Source organism: Martes martes (assembly GCF_963455335.1).
Source record: "Martes martes genome assembly, chromosome: 13".
Lineage (NCBI taxonomy): Eukaryota > Metazoa > Chordata > Mammalia > Carnivora > Mustelidae > Martes > Martes martes.
Window position 1 is genome coordinate 46600996 of NC_137901.1, and position 17940 is coordinate 46618935.

General features: G+C 37.9%; 1 protein-coding gene across 5 annotated transcripts in view; it reads left to right on the forward strand.

The window, feature by feature from the left end:
- OSBPL1A (oxysterol binding protein like 1A) overlaps positions 1-17940 on the forward strand; it is a 226835-nt gene that overhangs the window by 87671 nt on the left and 121224 nt on the right. The window contains exons 14-15 of one of the 5 annotated variants that reach the window (XM_080821884.1): positions 223-304; positions 9745-9851. In XM_080821884.1, coding sequence (XP_080678010.1) covers positions 223-304; positions 9745-9851 — 189 coding nt within the window. The other 4 variants (XM_080821889.1, XM_080821885.1, XM_080821888.1 and 1 more) reach the window with 4 other exon arrangements.

Sequence of the window (17940 nt, forward strand, 5' to 3'; positions counted from 1 at the left end):
ATTTAGAAAGATTTATTTTTTTAAATCTGTATTTGATTAAATGCAATATTCAGTTTCTAAGGAAATTTTCTCTCATGCTTTTCTCTCTGTTAAGATGTATCTTAATTATTGTGGTATATCAACATATGAACTAAAAGTTTTGAAAGAAACAGTAAAGCATGTGTACTTTAAAAATCCGTTATTAATAAGTTTTAATTTCGCTTTTTGTTTTTGTTTTCCCAGAAAGCACAGACATGCCAACAGAAACTAGATAGGGAAATTTCTACCTTTCTGAAAATGATTAAGGAGTGTGACATGGCTAAAGGTAAAAAAAAAAAAAAAAAAAAAAATGGGGGGGGTCAAACTACCAAATAATACCCACTATTTAACCCAACCCATTATCCTAGATGTTGATCCTTTGTAGTTTTGTTTGCTATACATGTAGATAATTTTCAGTTTTGAATTCAAAATTATGTTTGATAAGACTATTTAGCAGTTTTTAAAAAGCTACTTAAAATTTCTACTCATGGGGGAGACTTGGTTTGTAGATTAATATTTTATTCTTTTAAGAAAAAGTTAAAATTAAAATTTTGGGCCTATAAATTCATTTTGCCTGCATAATGAGACTCCTACTTATGAATTCAGAAGACTTGAATTTTAAACTGTCTTGGGTTTGAATCCTTGTTCTGCCACTTACCAGCTGTTACTTTGAACAGTACATGTAACTTCTCTGAGCCTGTTTCTCCATATAAATGAAGGGGTGGTTGTTCTCAGGTCTTAGCTTTATGATTCTATGAATGTCTCCATGACCTTTACTGTCTAATGGTTAATCTACCTTTCAGTAGTAACTTTTTATTTCTTCAGTCTCCACTGATTATGAATTATCAAGAGTTGACTATAAATATTCCAAAAATCAAAATAACGTATAATACAAAATAAAAAATCCAATAAAAAATTATATATCTAGAAAAAAGTATTACTTTGTAAATTAAAAACTGTGTTTCTTAGACTTTAGACTCCTCACCATTGCTTTAGATTTCAGCTATGATGTGTTTGTAAATAACTTCACTGAAATTTAATTGATTCAGTTGTCTATGAGTTTAACTATCAGTTTTAATCACAAACTAGTTTCCCTCTGTGGACTTCTCAGTTTAGTTTATATATGCCCAGGGAATGCAAAGAAAAGCTAATATTAGAATAAACTGAACACAGGTATTTTATATCTGTCCAGATGGACCTTGGGCATCCCTTTGTCAGTTCCATAAACATTTATTTGTATTAACGATGATAGCTTTGAGAAGGACAGCAGTTAAGTCATTTTGATTATTGTGGGCTGGAATATTATATTACTTAGCACTCTTAATCCTCAGTGGACTTTTTAAATAAGAGCAGCTTCATTAGATATAATTCACAATCTAAAATGTATCCACGTGAAATACACCCTTCAGTGGTTTTTAATATACTTAGAGTTACGCACCTGTGACCATCAAAGAGCTTTTAAAACACCATCTTCAAGAACCATCAAAAGTAAGAAGAGATACTGGGGCGCCTGGATGGCTCAGTGGGTTAAACCTCTGCCTTCGGCTCAGGTCATGATCTCAAGGTCCTGGGATCGAGTCCCACATCGGGCTCTTTGCTCAGCTGGGAGCCTGCTTCCCCCTCTCTCTCTGCCTGCCTCTCTGCCTACTTGTGATCTCTGTCTGTCAAATAAATAAATAAAATCTTAAAAAAAAAAAGTAAAAAGATACTAATGACATCTAAAAGATGTAGGAAATGTCCAGAGTTAGATGAAATATAAGAATTAATTCCTTTAACATGGAACAAAGAAAGAAATTATATCAGAACTACAACCAAATTAAGCTTTGTTTTTTTGGGATCTCTTCGTTCAGATTATCTGTATGACCTGTCACTCATAATGATGGTATGCATCATTTGCGTTTTTAGAGATGTGCATAATATTCTATATTACAAAAGAGCTATTTCAGACAGTGCCCTCTGGAAAACTTTGAGAAGTCTGATGATGATCTGACAGTGCTATTTCATATACCTACAATGAAATTCAATAGATTTATACACAAACAACTGTAAACATTTTCTGCAGGTGTAGATAGATAAATCTGCATATTATATAAATAGTAAATGGGGTTAAGATGATTTCATGAGTAGAATTAAAGAGTTGAAGATAACTGTGTTACCTTAATGCCGAGGGATTGTGCAGAGTAATTTTGCACCATGTGTTTTGTTGCTCATAGATAGTAGCTGATAAATACACATCCTGCTCCATACCATCTACACAGTTTGCCAATAACTTCTCAAAATGAAGAACCACAGTGTTCCTGGATAAAATCTAGACCTTGTGGTTGTGATTGTTAGTTGTCTTACATTGTAATACAAAATTATGTGAACTTGAAGACTCCTCTCTTAATGTCTTATTCCAAATTCTGCCATACTGGTTTGGCTCGGTATTCCGTCAAATCCAGGTCACTGCAACAGCCTCCCCTGTGGTCTTCCTGCCCTCTGGGACCCTGTGCGTTCCATCCCTGAAGGGAATCCAAGCTTTTTAGGAACTCCTACATCTCAGATTCTGTGAAAATACTACATTATTGCTTCTAGATTAATTTTAGAATAGTACTTTTTTGATCATAAAATTTTTTCCCATTGGGGAAAAAAAATTTCATTGGTCTTTGAAACTATAGAATAAAATACTGTTTATCCTGTCATTTCAGAACTGTCAGAGCCCAATCACAAATACATTTTTCAGTTTATTTACACTTACAGATCTTCCTCAACTTAATAATGGGGTTATGTCCTGATAAGCCCATTGTAAATTGAAAATCTCATAAGTTGAAAATGCATTTAATATATCTGACCTACAGAACATCATAACTTAGCCTAGCCTACCTTAAACATGCTCTGTACGCATCCATTAGCCAGCAGTTGGGGAAAATCATCCAATACAAAGCCTTTTTTTTTTTTTTAAAGAATTTATTTATTTATTTATTTATTTATTTATTTATTTATTTATTTATTTATTTTGGAGAGCACACAAGCATGTGCTCTCCTGTGAGCACAAGTGTGCGGGGCGGGAGGAGGAACAGAGTGGGAGGGTGAGGGAAAGGGAGAGAATCCCAAGCCAACTCCATGGTGAGCACAGAGCCAGATGTGGGGCTCGATCCCATGACCCTGAGATAAAGACCTGAGGCAGAACCAAGAGTCTGACACTTAACCAGCTGAGCCACCCAGGTGCCCCCAAAGCCAGTTTTATATTAAAGTGTTAAATGTCATGTAATTTATCAACTCCTATACTGAAAGTGAAAACAGAATGTCTGAGTACAGAACAGTGGTTTACTCTGGTGATGGTGTGGCTGACTGGGAGCTGTGGCTCCTGCCCCACATCACGAGACGTCATCATACTGCATACTGCTGACCTAGACAAAGACCAAAATTCAGAATTTGAAATATGGTCTCTACCAAACTTGTTTTGTGTTCATAGCATCATTCAGTCAAAAAATTCTAAGTCAAACCACTCTAAGTCAGGGACCATCTATATTTATTCTGTTTTGGTCCAAAATATCCTCTATTTAAATAGTACTTTATTTCCTTAAACCTAATTTCTGTTTGGATGAATGCCCAAATTTATGCATCTGGCATTGGCAACAAACATATCCTTCAAGGTTCAGTGAATGCAGTGCTAAAACCTCTACCATTTTATCCTTATCAAGGGCATGATTACAAACACAAAGAAAATTAACCAAACTAATACAACTTTTTGAAGATTTCCTAAAGGCCAGTAGTCTGTTCTTCCATAAAACCCTAAATTTACCTGTATGTAGTAACCAGTTTTTGGCTGTTATGAATAATGTATTGTACACTTAAATTTGATCACATCACTTTATTACCATAAGATTCTTAGAAGTGGAATTAACGGATGAAAGCATATTAACATATGTGTACCTATTGCTACATTGCTAAATTACTTTCTAAAAAGGATATACTTTATATGCCAACTTTAATGGATAACACTTTATTGCATGTTACTAAATGTAGGTAGAGAATCCCTGGCTAAAGACATTGGAATGATTTCAGTTATTTAAACGAAAAAAAAAAAAATCTTAAAGGAAAAGCACATTGTTCAACCTACTTAAAACTCTGCTCAAAAATCTCAGCTTTGAGTAACACTTCCCGCCTCCTTCACTATTGTCACCGAGGCCCAGACCATCATTGTCTTTCACACAGGGTTGAACCAGCCTCCTAACTGGCCCCTCACATTCCGCCCTTGCCGTTCCAGTCCCTGCCCCAAGGACCCTTCTAAAACACCAGCGTATAATGTTCTTTGCTCAAAACATCTGGTAGATTCCAGGTTATCTCACTAAGAATGAAAAACAAAGTCCTTCTAATGACCCACAAACTCTTCCATTTCTATTTGGCTTCCCTCTTCTCATCTCCTAATTACCCCTGGTTGCTCCTCTTCCAGCCTCACTGGCCTTCTGGCTGCCCCTCGGAGAGGCTGGACTTTTTCCTGCCTCAGCCTGGGCTGAGCTGGCCCGCTGCCTGGAAGTCTTTTCTCCAGGATACTCACATCCTCACCTGCCCAGATCTTAACTCAGAGAACCTTCTGGCTACAGACTACAGACTCCACTACTGGGGCTTACTTGTGCTCAGATTTCCGATCGGACTCAGCAAAAGGGAGACCCTGTCAGGGGACTGGTGGAGAGGGTGAGAGCAGGCAGGCATTTTCCTCCCTCCCTCCACCTGGGCTGTGTAGAGTGTAACAGCCCTTGGCTGAAGCCCCCCACCTGTGATTCCAGCTTCTGCTGGCCTTAGCAACACTGTCCTTTCCTTTGCCTTTCTGTTCCAGGGTGGCAACTGTCCTGCATTGCCAGTCTCTTAGTTCACTTATCTCCCCCTCCACCCCACCTTGTGTGTCATCTTTTTTAAAAGAAGTTTTCAGGTGCCATTTCAGTTTGCCAGCCTTTTCCTGTCAGGACCGGACCCTTACATCATCCTGTCCAAACTTGCAACTCCCCTCGACGCTTGCTGTTTCCCTACCTTGCTGTGTCTTTTCTCTGTCATTTACCAAATTTCATTTTATATATATATGTGTGTGTGTGTGTATATATATATAATGAAATATATACATATTTATATACACACATATATAAATATATATAATGAAATTTGATAAATTTATATAATAAATTTATATATATCAATAAATTTATATATAATAAATTTTTATATATATCAACTACTGTGTGTATATATAATACCTATATGTATCAGACTATCAACTACCATGTGTATTATATATACATATAATACATATATGTATATGTATACATATATATAATACATATAATATATATGTATATAATACACATGGTAGTTGATAGTCTGCCTTTCCTTTTAGCATATAAACGCCATCAAGGCAAGAATTTCTGTTTTATTTGTCACTTGTCTTCACCACCTTAACAGTGCACGGCCCCCATGGGCACTTGATGTATACAGTTGATCCTTGAACAACAAGGGTTTGAACTGTATGGGTCCACTTATATGTGGCTTTTTTTTTTTTTAATAAATACAGCACAGTACTGTGAATGTAATTCCTGTTTCTTATGATTTTCTTAACACTTTTTCTCTAGAATATTTGTTATTGTAAGGTGTCCAGTCAACAGTAGGTGCTTGCTTAGTAGTTAAGTTTCAGGGGAATCAAGGATTATATATGGATTTTGAACTGCAAAGCAGTCGGTGCCCCACCTTCCATGTTGTTCAGGGGTCAACTGTGTAAGTTTTGAGTGAATAAAATGAATGACCTACTTATCTAGCTTATAAATTAATAACTCCCTTCTTTTGAACTTGGAAATAAGTACTAAATTTGTTTTGTCAAGTTAGTGTATAGATTATACAAGTCAGCACTGAACCTGCCATGGGTTGGCCATGCAGCCAGTGGTGGATACTGACAGAGCCTCTCGCCTTTCTGGAGTTCCCCTTGATCACAGTTCTGCTACAGCCTTCTTGGGACTGATGGTTTCTATACTATCTGAAAATAATAGTTGTAGATATTTTAGGTTGTTTGCTTTATTGCACATTATATTTAGCAATAAAAATATTGTTCAAGATCCAACTCAAATCCCAGCTCTTCTCAGACTCTACCCCATTACTCCATCCCATAATGATTATTCCTTTCTCTGAATTATTTAACGTTTTTTAAATGCATGATTTGTTTGCTGTCTACATCTTAAAACATCCTTGATACCCTTTTTTCATTTAACTCATAGCTCATTTAACACACGCCGTTTTGAACTTTATATTCTCCGTTGCAACTAGTGCAGATTATATAGATATAGACAGAATGGTTTAGTAGTAGTAGTTCAGTGGGTGATTGTTCATGCTACTTATTTTAATTTGAACAGCAACAATTTCTATTCTTCTATAGGGACCTCTTTTTTTTTTTTTCAAATTACAGTTTTATGTAAAAGTTTTTAGAAGATTGGTTGATTTTTATATGCGGATATCTTTTTCTCCTGTTTGGAGGAGAGATTACTCATTTTCTTGAGGTGTTTATATAATTACGATTAGGTATAAAAGTCTGTTTTTAAAATGCATTCTTTGGGGACGCCTGGGTGGCTCAGTGGGTTAAGCCTCTGCCTTCGGCTCAGGTCATGATTCCAGGGTGCTGGGATTGAGTCCCACATCGGGCTCTCTGATCAGTGGGAAGCCTGCTTCTCCCTCTGCCTCTGCCTGCCTCTCTGCCTACTTGTGATCTCTCACTCTCTTTGATAAATAAATAAATAAAATCTTTAAAAAAAAGAAGTCTTTACATGCAGGTTAGATCATGTCTTTTAGGTACATGGAGGCATTGCTGTTTTTTCAACAAAAAACCCCACAAAAACCGAAGAGAATGACATTTGAATTTGGCCTTGAACAAAAGAGGTTTACGTGGAGAAACTTCTGAATATGAATAATTATTATTTCCAATATTCAGGGAAGAGGAAGCATCTTAAAAAAAGCTTGGGAGGCAGTAAAGTAAAAGAGTATTTCTAGGAAAACAAGTATATCCAGGAAAACAGTCTGGCTGAAACTGATTCAGTTTATAGACTGTCTTTAATGTTGGCTAGTGAGTGTGGACTGTTTCCTTATTAGGGGAACAATGGAGGTCATCTCTACTAGGTTTAGTTTGCCAATATAACAGGAAATAAGTATTTCCCCAATAGTTTTAAAACATACCCAATTAAAAATTGTACATGTTATCATGAAAATGACAGATTGTGAGCTTTTTATATATGTCTCTAAGCTTTTTGCATAAGATCTTCTAGCATCTTTCCTGAGTTCAAAAATATTTTTAGTACAAAAAATGACATTTTTTCTTCAGAATTGTGTCCAATTCTTATAATAGGTCAAATAAGGTTACATACTAGCCTTTTTACATTTGTTCATTACAACTCAGTCTCTAAATACTAAATGGCTAAGATATATTTGCAGTGATTCTCAGTTGGTAACTTTTCCAGGTGCCTAGCGGTTTTATTTTTATAACAATATGCAAACATTCTCATACATGAAGCATGCCCCCTTGAGCCACCTGGCTCCCAGTGCACAGCCCTAGCACTAGAGGGTCAGTTCTCATGCAGACCTCCTGCACAACTTGGTGTGAATTTCAGAATCATTCTTGAAGACCAGACTGTCAGAGAAATTAGGTAACTTTTGACTCTGTTTTGGACAAAAGAATTTTACACACTCTCAATAATGGGTTCTTAAAAGTCAATATATGTTTCTTGGAGTATCTTTTAAGAGGTTCTAGAATCAGTTTTACTTAAAATCTTGACGTTCATACAAATTTATTTTGACATGTAATGATTTATGGTAATCAACAGAATATAAAGTATTAAATATCTAAAACACAAAATTGTAGGTGGTTAAGCATGCGATGGTATTTAATAAAAGAAATACATCCATGAATGACTGTTTTCCTGTATTCTTCCCATTTGTGCCATGAAAATTGGAAAATTACTAGATTACCCAGAGCATTTATGGAAGGCAGAGGCTGTGCCTGATTTTTTTGGTACATCCCCTCACTGTACTCAATCCACAGCTCTGTGCGAGACATCTGTTGAGGTACTATTTAAGTCCTGTGGCATCTGGCATACGGTATTCTTTTCTGCTATTTAGCAACTAAGTAAAGAATAAATCTTCACAATGTGTATCAAAGATTCAAAATGAAAAATAAAGTATGTAAAGTCAAATTTATTTTAGGATATAGTAGTTTTCAATTGTTTGGGTGTTAAGAATAGCTAACGCTGGGAAACTATTCCATAAAAAGAAAAATATGATAAAATGACATTTGGTATTTATATCCAGATAATAATGAAAGGTTGTTCATACCTTCATTCGCTGTGAACTTTTCCTTTTGTTACCCCCTTTAGCCTAACGAGTTTTGAGAAGTAATTTTTCAAAGAAAAGGACTTTTCTTTGCTAGAATCACATTCCTATAGAAATCGTGGAAAATTAGAGAAAAGAATGAAGACTAATAATTACAATGTTATCACCTAGGAATAATGACTAAATAATTTGTTACATGTTCTTCATAGATTTTATTTTCCTTTCCACTTCCCATTTGAAAATGTTTTGTTTCTTGAAGAGACCCACTGTTTTGTGGCCTGATAATTGCAAATTGCTGGCATTTGGATTTGATTGCTTTTGCTTATTGACCTTGTTGACCATGTTTTAAGAACCCTGTTCTAAGTGAATCAGGATTATTTAAAAGACAGAGGGTGGTATATATTTGTTTCTCTTCTTTTAAGTTATTTTTCGATGAAAAGTTTTCTCAATATTATTTTTGTTTGATTGAAGAGACACATTTAAGGGATCTTACTATATAATTAACATGAAGTCCAAAACTATATGAACTAAGAGTATTTCTGCAGCCTTAATCTAGACAGATTATGACATTTTACTTCCTTTTTAAGTGTGTGTGCATTTTGCAGTTTTCTCTTGTCAGCATTCTGGCTTTTGTTTTGGGTGTTGTAGGTTTTTATTTGTTTTGTTTGTTTGTTTGTTTGTTTGTAATGGGTAAGTGGATTAAGATTTCCTTAGGGAACTGGGGAAGGTGGTGATACTACCATTTCTTTGTTCCCAATTTATATTCTGAAAGATACTGGACCCCAGAGGGACACATTCGTAAGACTGAAAAGACCTATTCCATGCTAGACATTTATCCAGCAAGCACTAGAGAAAGTTGTGTTAATGCCACCTTTAGATAGGTTAGCCATCATGTCAACTGGCAGTATTATTTTTAGCTCTTTTTAGCACTTGGCTTTTGAATGAAATTACTTATCTAGCATAGACTATCATGAAAGGAAATGTTAACGAGCTGCTTTCCTTAAACATTACATTATCCCTATAATTTTTGTTTGTTTGTTTTTAGTTGTGACTCTTCTCCTTGCAGGATATAGGCCTTCCTAGGACAAGGTTTCATCTTTACTGTACCAGTTTATGCACCCTGCATACAGTAGGTGCTAATAATATTGCTCAAGGAATATACTGTATGCTTTGTTTAAGGCAGCCAGCTGGAAGGAAGCATGAAGTCAGGAGACATAAAAATGTTTGTGGTGCCTGACTGGGTCAGTTGGTAGAGCATGCAACTCTTAATCTTGGGGGTCCTGAGTTCAAGATCCATGGTGGGTATTTTCTTAATAAAAAAAAAAAAAAGTAATTTAAAAAAGCTTGTGGTCTTAAAATCCCACTAATTTTATTTATTTTTATTTATAGACGTGCTTCCATCATTTCTTCAGAAAGTTGAAGTTGTCTCTGAAGCTTCTAGAGAAACTTGTGTAGCTTTGAGTGATTGCCTTAATCTCTTCACTAAACAAGAAGGGGTAGGTAGTTTGTAATTTAATTTTTCAATAATTTAGTGTCACATACTGGATCATTCAATAAATCACTGCTTTCAAATTGACCAAAGGTTGGAGAAAATAGTCTTAATAAAGAAAATGAAGAGTTGATTTTCACTAAAATTTAGAACTCCTTCATTCTTGATTAAGCCAGATGATTCTGATATAACTTGTGTTCAAATCTAATTTACTTATACAGCTGTATTTATCAACCATAGTTTAAAGTTCTTCTCAGAGTTCTTGTGGCATTTCAACAAGAGTGTTGTGAAAATATTGTGGAAACCAAAGGTTTTATATGAAAAACACATATTTTTCTTTAGAAAATAGAGAGCTATTACATTTACCCATGTGAGTTGAGCTCAGAGGATTAAATATCTTATGTTCTTTTCCCTTTGCTCTCTCCCATTCACTTTTCTAAATATTAATAAGAGTGGTAAGTTTATCCATTAATTCTTTTTCTGAGGACTGAAAAGTTGTAAAGATGTGTTTTGGTTGCCTGCACTAGGGTTTTTCTTGTTTTAATTTTTTTCATGATGTTAAATGCAAGTTAAGCAGCTATAGGCTTTCTCCTCCGTTTTGTTAAATTCTCCATATATGTTCAGTCTTCAGCTTTTTAGAATAAGACACCAGATTTCTCATTCTGGTTACAACTCATTTGTACCTTTTAATTAGATATTAGGTTTTGGTAAAACAAGATAGATGAAAATGGTTTTGTATGTTTCTCTCACATGTAAAGATCTAAAATTTTATTTTCTTGTGATTACAGTGGAAGCCCTGTGAATTCAGATAAAAAATTTTTTAAACACCAGCTTTGTTATGTACATCACAAATTCCATATTTTATTTGGAGAAAAAAATGTGAGTGATATGAAATTCATTTAAAACAAACTTACAGAAAGTCTTTCAATAACTATCACAGGAAAACATAATTTTTCATTAAACATTTTAAATGGTTAATTCTTCCAGTACTGTTTGAAAGCATCCCCTCTGAGCATTTCTATTTTTGGTGATTTCATATTCTAGGTTATTTAAATGAGGCATGATTTGGTGATCTAAATAAATCTAAATAGCATTGTTCAACATTTCTGAAATGAACAAATTGTGGTGTCTAGTAATTCAGGTAATATTTAATACATTATAAAACTAAATCTCATTAATGTCTCTTATGTGGTACCTGATATATCAATAATGTCTATGTTTTAGTTATGTATTGTTTCAAGGTAAATTCTAGATTAGAAGCAATTTAATTTCTGGAGAAAAGCCAGCCTATGCTAATTTTTAAACTGTTTGCTTAAAAATATAGTCTAGGTGGGGCGCCTGGGTGGCTCAGTGGGTTAAAGCCTCTGCCTTCGGCTCAGGTCATAATCCCAGGATCCTGGGATCAAGTCCCGCATGGGGCTCTCTACTCAGCAGGGAGCCTGCTTCTCCATCTCTCTCTGCCTGCCTCTCTGCCTACTTGTGATGTCTGTCTGTCAAATAAATAAATAAAATCTTAAAAAAAACAAAACAAAAACAAAAACAATATAGTCTAGGTAATTATCTCTCTGAAAATCCAGCTGTGCAAGAGTATATTAGCCTCAAGTTTAGACTAATCAGACTTTTAAATTTGTCGTGAGGATTAAATAACATAATGTAAGCAAAATACTTAGCATAGATCCTGATACATAGTAAGCCCTTTTGAGTAAAAATCAACAGTTACTATAGGACGCTATCTAATTAACACCTGTGACCCCTTTTCTCTGATGGCATTTTGGAGCTTTTGTGTCTTTAGCTATTTAACTCATTTTGGGAGGAGATGGTATTATCTAAAGAAAATTTGGGTGTTTGTGGAATGATTGTGTTCTTTTCATCCTTATTATGTATTATTCAAGTGTCAAAGGGCTACTGAAGTTCTCTGAACCTTGGTATTTCCATCTTTCAAATAAGGGAGACTGTACTGTAAGTCATTAACAGGCACTGGTCTGAAAGTCTAATGGACCTTTTTAAAATCTTAGTCTTTTTCCTAACCAACCATGGGCAAGTTTCTGTAAAATGAAAATGTATAAACAGCTCGGTGTTAGATGTGGGGGTCAGATGTATATAGATGAATAAGAACTGTGTGGCACACGGTACTCATTTAGGAAATGGCATTTGTTGCTTCAAATTTGCAAAGTAGCTTTAAGATTCTTTTCCAGTAATGCTATAAAATAGCAATTCTGTGAGGTTCTTTGGATTACTTTCTGGGAAATAGGATTGTAGACAATGGAAAGGGCCCCCAAGTATTTAAAAGACAAATGGCATCATTGAAGGTAGTTTTTCATATGGCTAAGACCTACAGCATAGGAATTTAATAGTGTACTTGAGGTCATCACAGCATAACTAGGTATTGTAATGCTTTATTTATCTGGAATCATAAATTGTGTTTCTGCTATCTAGAAATTTGTTAAAAGAACAATCATAAGCTTTGAACTCACAGAGACCTGGGTCTAATTCCATGTTCTCCTCCTTAATCTCTCTTTGCCACAGTTTTCATATACAATTACCTTTTCAAAGTGGCAATCAACCAAAAAAGAGTGTTTTGAAAACTATGTATGATCATCTTGGCAAAAAACCTTGTATGCTACCTGGCATGTAACGAGGATCCAGTAGATCTAAGTGATCCCAGCCCCTGTTGCCACAAAACTATTTTTATTCTAATATTTGTGATGACAGTTCTTTTTTTTTTTTTTTTAAGATTTTATTTATTTATTTGACAGAGAGAAAGATCACAAGTAGGCAGAGAGGCAGTCAGAGAGAGAGGGGGAAGCAGGCTTCCCGCCGAGCAGAGAGCCCAATACGGGGCTCGATCCCAGGACCCCAAGATCACAACCTGAGCCAAAGGCAGAGGCTTAACCTGCTGAGGCACCCAGGCACCCCTGTGATGACAGTTCTTTTAAATGTTATGCATTTACATCTTATACTGAATTTTTAACACTTAATTTCATCTTTTCTGGGGGGCCTCAGCATTGTCCTTTTGTCCATGTTGTATGTTCATAATTACTCTGTATCTTAATGCAGAGATGCCTTCAGAGGATAATGTTTATAGAACTCTGTAATTTGACTAAATTGCCCAGTCCTGCTAATGCTCTTGAATTCACTTTTGCTCTTTATGGGTTTTAAATTTTTTTTCTCTTGATTTTTAGCTTGGCTATGTGCCTGTCTATAGCAGTGGAATACTGATCCCTTCTGGTTTACTCCTTTCTAATGTTGTTTATGAAAAAAGAAAACCAGATAACCAGACTTGGTCAAATTCTGTCCACAGTAAGAGCAAGCTGGCTCTGGATGAGAAACTTAGGGGTTTACAATGAGGACAGGCCTTAATGCCTGGATTTGGGGCTTTCTATTTCTGTGGTATGTGAGTGTTCTTTGTTTATTTGGGGACGCTCTGATATGACCCAGATACTCAAGGTTTCCATAGACCTCTATAAATGGGGTGCGTTATGTAGGCATATTTTACTTGTAAATAACACTACGTTGTTGAAAAAAACCTGCAAAATATAAAGCAAGCTGTAAAGCTTGTGATTGATTTACTAAAAGGAAACTTATTAGGTGTTTTTGTAATATAGGGGAGACATTAGAGAATGTGAATGCCATAATTTGTATTTAACCTTGTTTGAGAGTTCTATTCAAAAGGCTAATGGGGTGCCTGGCTGGCTCAGTTGGTAGAGCACAGGGCTCTTAATCTCAGGGCCATGAGTTCAAGCCTCACGCTGGGTGTGGAGCCTACTTAAAATAAAAAAAGAAAAGAAAAAATTCTAAAGGCTAGAAACTGGCTTCATGAATTATTTTTGTTTCTGCAGTTTACCTCACTGTGTCATAAGTGGCTAGAATGTCACACATTAACATCAGTGGTCCCCTTCTGTGTATCATCGAGCTCCCTTTGATATTAATCAAACCAGTTTTTTTGAAGTAGGAACTTGCTTAAAATTAGTGTAAGCTCACTCATAAAATATTTTATGCTTCTATGTTAAATTTCCTTACTGCTCAAGAGCTATAACCCAAAAGTATGATTGGGATGATAGTGATGCTAAGTTTGTGGTGTAACGGAGAGATCTGGACCTTAAATTGGACCAACCAAAAGGTATTGCTACTTTGGACCAGCTGCTGATATCTTTGGAGAGAAACCATGCCCTCCTTTGAGGTTCCAGATCTATAATGTCGAGGCTCTAATATTCATTAGTTTCCTTGGCTTTTCAAAGGCCTTTAGTCATTTTGTCTTTCATTTCATTTCTTCATGGTTATATCTTTTGGGCGCTTATCTCTCTGTCATCTCTTCAGTCTCCTCCTCTCCCTCTGCTCTCAGCAAAATTCTTTGTTAAACATACATGGAGGCAGTGACTATATTTGCTGCCAGTTCCATGCCACTTCCAACCCCCAGTCTCTATCTTTTTTCTTTCCTTTCATTGGCATCTGTCTCCTTCCATCCTGCTTCAAAAACAGCTTCTCTTTTCTTTTGAATCTTCTACTCCCTTACAGCTTCTGTCTCCCTATATTCCTTTCCAATTCTATTTTGGAAAATGTGATAATTTCTGTTTCTACTTTATTCCTCAACTAGCCCACTGAAACCATTCTTGCCAATAATCTCCTTACTGCTAAATCAGAGGATACCCTTAAATTACCTTGCTCGTCCTATGACGGATCTGGCATTTAACCACTACTTGCTTTTTGGAGTTCTCAGTGATTTCCATGGTGCCTACCTCTTTTCGCTTCTCTTTCCCTTAGAGCAGCTCCTCCTCAGTTTTCTTCTGAAGCATCTTTTCTTCTGCCTGTGCCTTGAATGTTGGTGTCCCTGGTTTCTGTGGATGGCCTTTTCACTCAGCATTCTCCTTGGATGATCTTAGCCATTCCTTCAAACAGAAATCCATGATGACTGTGAAATCGCCACCTTAGATCTCTCCTGAGCTATGAACCAGTATATCCAGCTGCCTTTTAAACATTAGCATATGATTATAGCACAGGCATTTCAAGACCAGTGTGTCTAAAGCTGCATTATCCATTCAACTCAGAGACAGAATTAACACGTATCTGGAACCCAAGCCAAGATCATGGAAGCTGTCCTCAGTTCATCTTTCTTCCTTATTCCCCCACGCTTAATCAAATTCTGTCATTTTTCCTTCCTGTCTCTCATCTGTCTGTCTCCCTGTCCTCCCTCTCCTCCTACCTAACGCTCAGATCCCCCACTGCCACTCTATGAGGATAAAGCTCTCAGGATTGCTCTGTTGGATGACTGCCACTATTTCCTCATCCCAGGTTCCACCCTTAAGAACTGGCTTAGATACCCCTCCTAGTCTAGGGGTCTTTGCTATTGTAGCACTCACCACATTGTATCATTACATATTTACTTGTCTGATTATATATTTACTAAAGAGCTCCTTAAGTAAGCAAGTGTATCATAGTTATTTTTGTAGCATCTGTGTCTGGTATAGTACTTGACCTGGAGTAGACCTTTAATGTCTGAATGAGTTTGAGGACAGGTTTATAATGTTTAATGTTGGAACAAAAAGTATGTGTACTCCACCCCCACCGGAGCTTGATAGTTAGCTAGAAATTTCATTAGCCTGCACGTCCCACTTAAGTGTAGTATTTAGGAGGTGGGTTTTACTGTCTTTTGAGTCTTCATCTACCCTTCAGGCCTGGCTGGAGTAAGAAACCATCTCTTCCATGTAAGTAGCTTTTACAGTAGTAGGATTAATACCATTGTTTCCCTCATTGCTCAAATGGTAGCCTAGAAAATGCATAAAAACAAATACATGAAAAAAAATACATAAAGTCCAGTTCAGTCTTTGTTGTGGAATTGGAAACCTCCACTCCTAAGTGTAAGCCTGAGTAAGGGTCAGTTCTCTTCGAGGTGCAAGGGTCCAAAGAGGATTCCTCTGCTTTTCCCTGGGGGCCGACTAGCCATTTAGAAGTTGTCAGGGCCGGCGTCGCCAGGAGAGGGCTCGAGCACACAGCCCGCTCTAGGACCTCGCAGGAGCCTCCGCGGGATGCACGCAGAGCACGAGTAGCAGTTTCCTTACTTCCTTCCCGAGAATTGCGAGCCAGCAGTCCGCTCGCTCCTTTGGAGGGGCTGTGTGCTGGCTCTCGAGATCCCGGGCAGGTCCCCACCTGCGCCTCAGAGGAGCGGGCCCGCGGGAGGGGGACCGGGGGAGGAGGGACTGGACGACGACCGCGGCCGCGCGGAGCCGCCTGCTGCAGGCCATTCAGCGAGCGGCTCGCACTCTCCCGGGCGAGCCCTGGAGGAGGGCGGCTTTGGCTCTGCGGCCGAGGGGCGCTGCACCGACCTCTGGTGGCCCGAGGGCCGGCGCGGAGTCTTGGGCCGTGGGCGGCCTGGTTGCGCCTCTCCTTGACCTCGGTGAAGCCGGGGCGGGCGGAGGAAAGGTGACTTAGGGAGACCTTGCGGTGCCGCCCTGGGTCGCGCCTCCGGGCTGGGCTGGAGGGGAGGCGGAGGAACAGGCCGAGCGCATTTGTGCTGGAGCTGGCAGAGGAGCGCAGGGCGGAGCGCGCCTGCGGGGATCCCCAGATCCGGCCCAGGTGGGTGAGTGTGTGTGCCCGTTGGGGGCTTTGCGAGGTCAGCTTCAGGACGGCAGAGGACACGGGCGGGGGCGGCGGGGGGCGCGGTGGAGGAAGGGGGAGGGCAGCCAGACGAGATCTAGGGATGTGAGTAGATCCAAGAATAGTTGGACTCCTTAGTGTGGAGCGGAGTGCGGCGGCGGGTGAGTGGGGAGGGGTGCGTGAAGCCGGGGGACCCTGCTCTCCCAGCCTGGCCAGGGTCTTTCTGCCGGCACGGAACTTGCGTCGGGTTCCCACAAGAAGAGCTACTGAGGGGAAGAGACTGGACAGGTTTGTTTTTTTTTTTTTTTTGCTTTTGGTTTTTTTCGGCTAAATATTGGTAGTAGGTCAAGTGGGGCCGGAGTGGGAGGAGTAAGGCAGTGAAAGACATTATTGTCCTAAATAACCTTCCAAGTTAGTGATTTTTTGCATGTCTCTGCTCTGGCTGACATTGAGATGAACTTACCATCTGCTGTTCCGAGGTCGCTAAAATTCCAAGGAAATGCACGAGTGGATTAAAGAGAGAAAGGGAAATTATACTGGGACTGGGGAGTGGGGAGGGAGGTACCTTTGAACTTTGTTTTGATTAAGGATTTTTGATTACTCATAGGCTTTCTTTGTAGCCTAAACCAGTGAGAATCACGTTCCCCAGCACTCAGAGCATGTGGCTAGTTGTTTTGTGTTTTTTTGTTGTGCTGGTTTTCTCTGGATTTGGAGGGAGGGTAGTAGGAAAGGAAAGATGCCAGGGAAGAGCTCAGTACAGCGTTTGAGAGTTATTAAAGCTATTAAAAGTTTCTCAATTTTAATTAGGTTCAAAGACAGAATGAAGGCATTTTGATTTAAAGACATAGGGTATTTTAGCAGGAATCTTTTTCACAAGAGAAAAAATGCTTGAAATGCGTGTTGGTGGAGGAATGTGTAGGCTAGAATATGGGTATCTAAGTGTAAATTTTCTTCTCAGTTTGAGGGCACACCGAAGTTAATCTCTGGTCCAGATAATATTTGATTTCAGCCATGAAGCTGATGACTTTGGTAGGTTAGCTTGGTTTTGATTGAGTAGATATTTAATCTGAGCATGATGACTGGGGAGCTTTATCAGCCTTTGTTCTAGTACTACTTTTACTAGACTGGGATCTTAAAGGAATTTTGTTTCACTGTGAATATGATTTCAGGACTCTAGTCTCCCCTCTTTAGAACCTCTTTAAAGGTTAATTTCAGGGATTTTCATTGAGGGTCAGTGTGACCCACATAATTTCTGTACTCGGTTGTACACCTTGCAGAATGAGGGAAAATTAAAAAGTTCATTAGATTTTTCCGTAATAAAAACACATGTGTGTACTACAGGGTAGTATATAAATAAAGTCGAACACGTTTAGAATACTCTACATAAAATAATCGTGTAAAATAATTATGTAATAGCATGCTCTAAGCTATGTGAACAATTTATAACATTTGCCATCTATATTCTTTAAAAAGCTTTTATAAATTTATTTGTATCTTGGCATTCA